General features: G+C 36.6%; 1 protein-coding gene across 1 annotated transcript in view; it reads right to left on the bottom strand.

The window, feature by feature from the left end:
• Positions 1-4,928: 4,928 nt before the first annotated feature.
• The window catches only part of LOC122811783 (uromodulin-like), a 449,243-nt gene continuing 443,363 nt past the window's right edge, over positions 4,929-10,808 (bottom strand). The window contains exons 12-13 of the mRNA XM_044083847.1: positions 6,781-6,813; positions 4,929-5,410 (exon numbers count right to left, since the gene is read on the bottom strand). Coding sequence (XP_043939782.1) covers positions 5,349-5,410; positions 6,781-6,813 — 95 coding nt within the window. The 3' untranslated portion in view covers positions 4,929-5,348. The remainder of the gene's footprint in view (positions 5,411-6,780; positions 6,814-10,808) is intronic.

Genomic DNA, 10,808 nt, shown 5'->3' with positions numbered 1-10,808 from the left:
AGAAGAAGAATCACATGTAAAAAACTTTCACTCGATTCTGAATCACTTTGGTCACTTTCTACTGTTGCAAACATATCTTTTTCAAAAAAATTAGATACATGTAATTTGCATATCAAATGAAAGACTTCTATACAAGTAACATGTTTCCTAGGAAGAGCAGTAGGTATGAACTTTAAGCCACAGTTTAACACAGCCATTTCGCACTCACTTAGACTGTGACCTGATAAGTTCATAACAAAACCATTTCCTATATTTCTTACAACATCTTTCAGTAATGACAACACATCACAAACATTAATATTTAGTCCGTTTTTGGAGGTTATCATACGTCTGATATTGTCCATCCCTATAATTATCTGTGCACCCTCTTTTTCTTGCCTGGCTGCCCCTTTGATTCCGAAAATTGTTTCGCAAGTATTCTGGATCCTGTGGCCTTGGTAATGAAGAAAAATTATATATTTCTTCTTCCGATTCTCCCAAGCTACTAATTGCTTCTGAAGATGCAAAAGAAACACTTTGTTTCAAATTAGTTCCTCCCACGCGTTGCCGCTTCTGCTGTTTATGCTGAACTGCTTTCTTAAAGGCATAGCCGCTGTTGTAATCACGAATGCCTCTCTCAAGTTTATTAATCTTTCTTTTGATATCACTAGAGACTTCTTCCAATTTTGCATTATAACTGCCCAATATTTGATTAAACTGTTCAGAACGAAATTGTGCAGTTAAATTATTACAACAAACTTCTATATCTCTCTTTTCTCTCTTTATTTTACGTTGATTCAAAATGTCTCTATCAATGAGAATGTGTAACCATTCCGTCACACATTTGTGGGCCGCTTGTGCCCACCTAACTTCAAATTGTTTATCAATTGCATCAGTGACATCAAAAGGGGTGGTTGGTGTTTTAACAAAATGTAACCCCCTTGGTGTAATGTCAAGATCTATATAACGTTGCAAACTTAAAATATTGAAATGCAATGATTTTTCTTTGAACAACAGTTTCTCAGGAGAATCCAACGACTCTTGTATTTCCACTGAAACATTCGCCACATTCGGTCGACCCACACACTGAAAGGGGTTATGCAATCTTTTCTTACCCCCTTCCATCAGAATATGTTCCCAGTTTTTAACAGCATCATTGCTCTTGGGCACAGAGGTGCCTTCCGATTGGACTTCTCTCACCTCTCTAGACTAGCCCAAAAACTGCTCCATGGTTGTTTGTCCTCGCTCGGTTTCTTCCTCCCAAAACATACGGGGCAGTTGTAAAAAAGAAGAATCACTGGCCATGAAAGATTCCCAAACGACAATAGTAGAACAAGATATTCCAAATGACAGAACCAGTAAATTTTCTTTTATTAAAAGCACAAATAAATCTCTCTAGCGCCTCGGCAAAAAAGCCTTCCAGGAGATAATACAAACAAAGAAAAAACATTTCTTATAAAGATACATCACTTACTATGAATCACCCAATAAAACAATTAGCTAATTCTATTAGCACTTTACAATAAAAATTTCCAATTACATTCCTGGTTTAATCCACCAGGAGTCAAGGTATTATACTTTAAAATAAAGATTGCTTCTTTGTACAATAACTTATTCTTTAAACAATGTACATTTGTTGCTGTAACTTGTTCTAAAATACAGCCTTTTAAGTCTACATAAGCCCCCCATGCATTTCATTAAAATAGGAAGCTACTGGACTTTCTAATAATAGAGGACTTTGTCTTCTAATCAATATATTAGACCAGAGAAAGACTGCAGATGTTGAAGTGTACTTCTCAACATCTCAGCACAAGAAATCTGCACAAAGCCAAAAATAATGGAGGGCAAAGGCCAAAAATCAGGAACAGATTTTAAATATTGTTCTTATAAACTTACAGAGTTGCCAGACTAATAGGTTTTGTATTAGGATGCATTTTCTGAATGGTATGAAGTCTAAAAATGTATTGTCTATGATTATTTACTGACTTCAGTCCTCTGTGATTTGCCAGAGAACCACAAACTTTTTGAGGGACAGACCAAAAATATATATGACAAACATCTGGAAAATTCAATGAAATTCTGGGCAGTTTAGCAGTATGTATTGAAGCATTTTACACTGCAGCACACAGAAAATTGGTAAGCAATCAGACAGCCTTGAAGTGGTTTCTAGTGTCATGTCACTGGTTGGACAATGGTACACAAAGGGTAACAGTACATGGAGTCCATTCAGAAGAAAGCATAATTATCACCAGGGTACCATAAGGATCAGTAGTGGGTCTAGTCTTACTGATATTGAAGAAGTTAAACCTTGGTGCTTTGGTCATGACAAGCAAGCATGAAACAAGGGTCATGCACAAAAAGGCATAGAATTAATTAAAGCATACTTGGCAAATCAAGAGGAATTATCTAAAATATGGAACATAAATGTGCTTAAGCATTAATAATAAGACATTTGGGAACCCCCCCTCCCAAAGAAAAGATAGTTTATTGGGTGGGCAAGCAGTAGCAAGAAGAAAAGCTGAGTAAGACGTGAAGTAGTCCCCAGGTAACCTAAAAGAAAACACAATGTGTAAAAGAAATGAGGCTTGCTGATGAGATAAACTGGATGAGAAATCATCAGTAGAAAACAAGAAGTTGTTATCCCTGTTTGCAGATGCACCAGGACCCTGTTTAGTGTACTATATGAAGTTCTGGAGGGCTGCTGTGCCACCTACGGACAGCAGCTTCATGAAGAAAGAAATCATCAAGCAGAGCTCAGTGGTTGAACTCCATTATTGCTGTTTTCCGTAGGAAATAACTGTTGGTGCAGTGTCTTAAGTGCACACTGGTAATAATTCTTTTATGCTGGGAGATTTTTTTTTCCCTTTTTATGTTTGCACAACTGAAGACTTGGTAAATGTAAGTTCATGGGGACTAGCTTCTTACATGGGGGAATACAGGGGTCTTGCCCCTTCAAAAATGTTTACCGTTAATTTTTTTTTCATTAGTTTGATTTCTGCCCGGTTACTTTTGGGGCATTGCTTCCTTGTGGAAGTGTAATAATTCAGTGACTCATAGTGAAATCCATCCTCAATGCCACATCATTGCAAAGTACTGCACAAGATGGAAGTTCTTTAAAGGACAGCAATACAAACTACACATAACTTTTATAAGTGACCTAATAAAGTGAGATTAAGATAACTTAATATTTTTGCTTGAAGAAAGGGGTGCTGCACAGGAAATGACACAGCTCTGAAATGTCTCAAAGGAATCATTGCAGTCTAAGAGGATATATTTAAAAAAAGATATACAAGTAAAAGAAAGATATATATATATATATAAGAGCAACAGGACAGAGTGTTAAGAAATGTGAGGAAATATTTTTTTCACAGAAAGGATGATAAATGATTAGAACAACTTTAGGGCTATGAATGATGAGAATAATCAAAAGGTGTACAAGAAGGTATAAGGTTTCTTTGAGGCCTCAGAAATGTTTTTGGTTGTACAGGATGTGCAGTTATTCCATAGACAGAAAAACTGACAGACCACTTGGATGGACCAAGCTGTCTTTTTATACTGTCAAAATCACTGTTTCTATGAATGCTGAAGGTGACTATGTTATGTTGTCTGATGGCAGAGTGCACTAGCCTCTATTAAGATCTTCTTCTTCTTTCGGCTTTTCCTGGTTAGGGGTCGCCACAGTGGATCACCTATCTGCTCATAATTGGCAGTGGAGTTTTACAGTGTCGAGTTGCCAGCCCGGCGCCCAACCTTCCACAGAAGATACACACACACACACACACACACACACACACACACACACACACACACACACACACCTAGGATCAGTTTAGAGTGTCCAATCTACCTGCAGCATGTCTTTGGGATGTGGGAGGAAACCGGAGCACCCGGAGGAAACCCACACGCCAATAGGGAGGACATGTGGACTCCGAACAGAAGGCACCCCAGCCGAGGATTGAACCAGAGAACCTCTTGCTGTGAGGCGACAATGCTAACCACTGCACCACCATGGCCACCCACTAGTCTCTAGTAAGATATGAAACTATTATCACCTTTAAAGCCCTAGTTGATGTGTTTTTTAAGTGTACAAGGTTGTATAGTCTGTAAGGTTTCCTCACTCTGAATTTCTCAAATGTGCACTAAAGGCTGTAAGACCCAACCCCCCCACTCTGAATATTTCAACTTACCTTTTCTGCTCTCCAAATGAAGCAGCATTTGTGTGCTTTGCACTGTATCCTTCTGCAGATTATGCTTTCTGTATGCCTTTGCTTTCCTTTAACTCACTTTCATTACATATTGTGTTGCCCCCCCATGTGAAAGCCTTCGAAAGGTGTTCACATAATTTTCATTTAAATAGGTATTGCCCATAAAGCGTTAGAATAATATATGATTTTCTGTTATCAGCAAGCATGTGCTTTCTTTGAGAAGTTTTCTGGATAATAATGTCAACTTGAAGTCTTTCTTCATAAAGACCTTTAAGATGGCCACACAAACTTGTTAAGGAAAAAGCAGCATCCTAGTGTAAAGGCAGCTATCTATATTTTAAAAATAACTTCAGAAATGTGTTTGATATCTACATTACTCCTGAATATGTGGCCACAACTTTGGCTATTTCCACTTTAAAACTTCATGTTTGTTTACCATAGTCTGTGTTATTGTATTACAGTAATTACAATAATTAGTGCAGCATGACTACCTCAGTGATAGAACTCCTGCATTTATGTGTGCAACCATTTATTAGTTGTACCTTTTAAACCAAGTTGTAATTCTTAAATATATGTTTACTTAAAGTATAATAGTGTGTATTGTGCACACTTTGAGTCCATTGTAAGGGATGGTGTGTCAGTAAACACTATTTACAGCTGACTATTTGGAAGATATGCTGAGTTTCTTTGTAAGTCAACCTGACAACATATAGCTCTGTGCTTCATGTCAGAAAACAAACATTATGGGGCATACCATAAGAATTTTATAAAGATGCATTGGTGAGGCTATCTTAATTCAATGAACAGAAGATAGTTTAGCTTAATCATCTTAAAGGTATACATATGTTTTATAACACAGTTAATGAAACTCAGGTTGTTGTCCTTTATAATAATAAATAACAAAAAATACATAGTAGGAGATCGGCAAAAACATAGGAGCATATCACCACTGCAGCAAGATAACACAAAGCGCTGTTCTGTTTAACAAAGTCTGGATAATATAATATCAATGCTCTTAATGGAAGATGCCAGAGTAAGCCATAAATGATAATTAATGCATTACTATTCATTTTTGTACAGGACAAACATTATACTCTAAGACTCTGTTATGATAACCCATGTTTTATGTTGGTGTTATAGAAAATGTCCAGGTGAAATACGAATTTATATGCCACATAGTATAAAAAATATTATCAGGAAACAAAGCTGTGATATCCATGGAAGCCCTAAAGAAAACAAAAGAAGAAAATTAAATTAAATGCAGTTGACTGAAAGGAATGCATGTCACTTTTGTCACTCACCCCTTTTTTGTATCTAATAAGTATTTCTCTTTCCTGCTTTTCCAAAATTATTCCTCCAATGAACCTTTTATGGAGAATAGAAAAAATGAACATGCTATCAAATAATCAATTTTTACTTCATATGTTCATACACGTATACTAGTCTAATGACCACTAGGGCCCTTAAAAGCCTAGCCATGCATTATATATAATTTATAGGGGGTGATTTACTGACTGCCTGTGCCCATCTCTCTGACTTAGAAGCCAAACTGGGGTGAATTTCTGATTACCAATCCATAACTCCAAGTTGCACTTAAATAGGGATAGAGAGGAACTCTTCTTCACATGGATGGGGAGCCTGTTCCAGAGAATGAGAATTCTCTGAGAAACATATCAGTCTCCTCAACATGTTATATTTCCTTTGAATGTAGTAGTTCTGATGCTGTTTGTTTTGCAGATGTACAAAAGAGTCATCAAAACAGGATCCAGGAATGCCTTGTGTGCCAGGCAAAGATCACTTTTCAGAAGTCTGTATGATACTGAGTAAAGAGACAGAGCTCTGAGGTGATCAGCATAGGACATTGCTTTTACTCCCTGTAAATTAATTCACCATAAACTCCATGATTGCTGTTGTTTAACATGGCAAGCAGTATCATAATCATTATGTGGCAGCCAATTAGAATTACCACTGGAAACTGTAAAACTCTTGGGTGTGAATGAAAGAACAGAAGGGTAAATACTGTCATCCATTCTGTGGGCATTATCGGAAAGTATCATTTCAATAAAATGTCATAGAAAATCCTATCTGCCACTATAGCTGATAAAAGGAGCAAGAAGCCTAAGTTGCATTTGTTGCATTTTTAATCTCTTTACTGGTGGCCTTGCTCAAGTCCAGCCATTAGCATTGCCTAGCTAATAACTATCCTGGTGCTTGACCAAGAGTGCCAGTGATTTGCCATAGCCTCAGCTGATGTAATAGTAATACCACAGCTGTCTCAGTTCTTTTACTGTAGATTCCCAGGGTTCATTTGCACAACCTTGACCAACATTTCCTTAAAAAATAGAGATGGGCAGGTTAGCATAACAATGCTAATGAAGAAGACAGTCCAAGTGAAATCATAAACCTGGAGTCATGGAGACTTGGGGCAAGTGAGCAGCCTTTTTGTACAGTTTTGCACAAGTTGCTCAATTTACATTTCTTACTTCTGGGGAAGCTATGAAAGGCAAACTGTTTCAGCTTAATTTGATGTCTCCTGGCTTATAGCTGCCCAAGTTCAATACCTGTTTATTAACATGTGTAATTAGGTATACATTACCTGGGGAGAAGCTGGAGCCAGAGGCAGCAGGATCTGGAAGACAGAAAACAGATATATCACTCCCCATATAATTTACTGACATACTACTTGTTTTCCAGTTTAGCAGCTAAATAATAATAATAATAATAATAATAATAATAATAATAATAATAATAATATCCCCTTTCACTCTGCTTGCAGATGATGACTGATATTTATTGCATCCTTTACTCACTATATTTTTAGAGGTTTTCCAAAAAAGACCCAACATACTACAATACAAATATCATGATACTGTTGATTCAGAATTAATGAAAAGTCATTTCTGTTTGGCCACTCTGGTGGCTTTTGGAGATAAAGCTCTGACTATAAACCAGATGACCTGGGTTTGCCATTTTAGTTTATTATTTGTTCAGTCTATTTTCAGGGCTTAACTAATATGCATTTTAGTAAAATAAAGCCATAGTCCAAATAAACTCAAAGCATTTTCCATCTCTGAAGGTAAGATAGTTGATCATTTTTTTGTGGGCAAGGCTGAGCACATAATATGAGGAAGTCTTCATAATACTTTTATTGACATGGCAGTGATTCTCTGCAGCATCATTTTGATTCTGCATAGTGTGAGTTTGCTATATAGATTGTGCTAAAGTTATACAAGATTAATTTTGAGCATGTGTGTGTCATCCTACAGACATAACCACAGTCCACCAGGTTGATTAAGCCCTACTTGGTTGTCCTAGGACTACTTATTCTCATGGCCAACAGGTTCTCAATAGATAACTTGCATCTAATTATAAAAAGGCTTTAGGTTGTCTGGTTCTTAAGAAGATATTCTTGAAATGTATCTCAACTTGAGAATTACTGAGCTACATTTAACCTGCCTTTCTAAAGACAAGACTATTGAGATAGCGGGCATGTTTCAACTTAGTCCTACTTGACTTCTCACATCCTTGACTCTATTCATTCTAGATTTGGTAATGAGGCTCCTCCAGTAACAGTTGTTAATGACTTCTTTGTGGTAAGACATCAAAATTATTTAGTTTTGAAGCACCATCATTTCTCAACAGTTTTGATGTGCCATCATCTTTCAACATCTTTTGAAACAATGGACCATGGAAACTCACTGGATCAGCTGCATAAATACTGGGATTATTTACCACAGTCCTTGACTATTTGTTTTTTTATTTATTCTATTTATTTTTTAACCCACTGGAATCAAGTGTTCATTTTCGTGGGTGACATGGGAGCACTGTTTGGTCAAGTGATCTGCTCAGAGTCACACATTAGGCAAACAGAGGTGGAAGGAATCAAACCGTGTACCCTTGGCTGCTCATTAACAGCGTAGAGTTTTAATCCTCCATACTAAATGACAGACTTTTCCCTGTCGGACACATAAAGTCATAATATGTTTGAGAATGAATTCCTCCTTCAGCTACTCTATATCTTTGGTCTTATTCATAATAGTATACTTAGCCTGAGAGAAGGCATTCAAAGGTAGGGTTTTGACTTATCATTGTGCAGGTGATACTCAGTTATGCTTCTTCTTCTGCCAGAAATGAGTGACGATCTTGGAAATATTAGAAAACAGTCTGACAACTATCACTAACTAGAAGAGGTGTAGATGGCTGATAATTAGTTCATGCAAAAAAGAGGCTATAATCTTCATATCAGTTTATGAAACTCTGCAGTTCTTAAGTCTTTTCCCTGTTAATATTTAAAGGGGAAATGACTTGATGTTTGTGCAGCATACATGTAGTCCGGGAACAAAGCTCAATGACCGATTGTTATTTTTAGAACTGGGTGATAATCGTAAATAAGTTATAATCTTTTATTGGATGGATATGGACCAAGTAAAACCCTTGATTTCATCAGAAGATCTTTCAAAAGTTGTGCAAGGTTTGCTGTCCTCACATTTCACCTACTAAACTGTCATTTACTTTGGACCTGACACTAGTGACCTCAGCCATTTTCAGGTTATGCAGAATGCTGCAGCACAACTTTTGGCTGGTTTTATTCATTATGACCATATCAGTCCTCTGCTGTTCAATCTGCATTTGCAGCCAGTAGGTTACAGTTTAAATGTAAGGAGCTGGTGTTTCCATATCAGCTCTGGAGTGCTCTATTACATCCCTTCAGTATATTTTTCATGAGGCCTTTTTTAAAGAAAATCTATTCTAATTTTTAACTTATTGTGGAAAGTTGAGAATATGTATGTTTACTTGATATTATGTTTATTTTAGTACGTTTTAGAGCAAACTGACATTTATTTAATTACTTTAACAATTTTACTTCATTAAAAAGGCCATTAGAAGTACCAGCAGAAATACTACAAAAACAAATTATTAGGTTAAAATTATGAATTATTCCTGGAGAGGTTGGATGTTCAAAGAACAAAATAAAATTATATTCTTTTAGCTATTTGATGATTTTCTGTAATGGCTTAATAAAATGCACTCTAGTCTTTCTTGACTAGAAACTGGCAATAAATAGTGAGCTTCAGTTTTAAGGTTAAGGGGTGACGTGAATGACTTAAAAAGACTATAGACCTATAAGCCTGATGTCCCCTTCAGGTAAGCTGTTTAAAAGTGTTTCACCGACATACTATAATACAGCCTTGCTGAAAAATATATAAAGACACTAACATGTTTACAGAGAAAGTCAGTCTTCAATAACTTTAGTGCAAGCATTTGTAGAACATACTGAATGGCAAACAAATGAAATTTACACACGATATCAACAAGGCATCTGAAACAATAAATCATAACACACTTTAGAAATTAAGATATTTCAGCTGAAAGAGGTTCCTTTTTGCATAGAGTGAGGAGTGCTTACTAATAGAAATGGTGGGTAAAGGCATTCCCATTAAACTCTTAAAGCTCACGTTAACCTGTTTCATATAATCCCACTTCATCTAGTGCACACTGAAATATTCAGTGTTAATCTGAATTGTGTGTTCTTTTCTGCATTTTCTGTGTTTTAACCAAAGGTCAACTGTTTGCATTTTTAACTTGGTCTGGAACCTTAGTTTTGTGATACTGTCACAGCAGTGGGAGAATTATTAGCTGCTGCAGGATATGAACCTCATTTATTTAATTTCTACTGCTTTTTATTGTTTGTATTTTACTTGGTCTGGGGCCTTAGTCATGTAGTATAACTCACAATAGTGAGAGAATTGTGAATTTCTACAGGATCTGAGCCTAATTTATTGCATTTCTACTGCATTTTTTTCTGTTTGCATTTTCCTCAGTCTGGGAACCTTAGTCTTGTAGTATCACTCAAAATAGTGAGAGAGCTGTGAATTGCTGTAGGATCTGAGCCCCATTTACTACATTTCTACTACATTTTTTCTGCTTATATTTTACTTAGTTTTGGTTCTTTAGTCTAGTCTTGTAGCATCACTCACAATGGTGAGAGCACTGCACATTGGTGCAGGATCTAAATCTCATTTTATTGCATTTCTACTGCATTTTCCTGTTTGCATTTTACTTAGTCAGGGAACCTTAGTCTTGCAGTATCACTCACAATAGTGACAGAAATGTGAATCGCTGCAAGGTCTGAAACTTATGACTACACTTATACTGCATTTTTATTGTTTACTGATTGGATTCCTCTCTAACTCATCTCCCACAACCTCTGCTGAGCTGTGCAGCAGTGGTTTGCAGTGCCCTGTATAAAAGCAGGTACCTAGAGTTGTAATTTTCCATATAAAACTTCCTCAGATATTTTCTCCATTACCTAGCTGAGTGTAGAGTATCTAGTTTGCCTGCTGAGAAGCATTACCCCTGCTGTGTTGCTTTAGATTAATCCTAGACCTCCTTTCCCAGCTCAAAAACTCTAAATCCCAATTGTACCATCTCTCGTAGATCACAAAAAAAGAGGATCCACAGCCATGGATGTGTACTTCATGTGCACTTTCGTACTGTCTCTGTAGCCAGCCTATTAGAAATGGGCATCTTGACACAATGTAGCAATTGTTTCATGATTACTGACAACCACTTTATGCTTAAGCAGATTGACACAGTATGTGACAGATGTAATTACACTACATC

The sequence above is a fragment of the Protopterus annectens genome, chromosome 1.part1 (assembly GCF_019279795.1).
Source record: "Protopterus annectens isolate FY-2018-M chromosome 1.part1, PAN1.0, whole genome shotgun sequence".
Classification (NCBI taxonomy): Eukaryota; Metazoa; Chordata; order Ceratodontiformes; family Protopteridae; genus Protopterus; species Protopterus annectens.
Note: the sequence above shows the minus strand (reverse complement) of the source record. Positions and strands in the feature narration are given on the sequence as shown.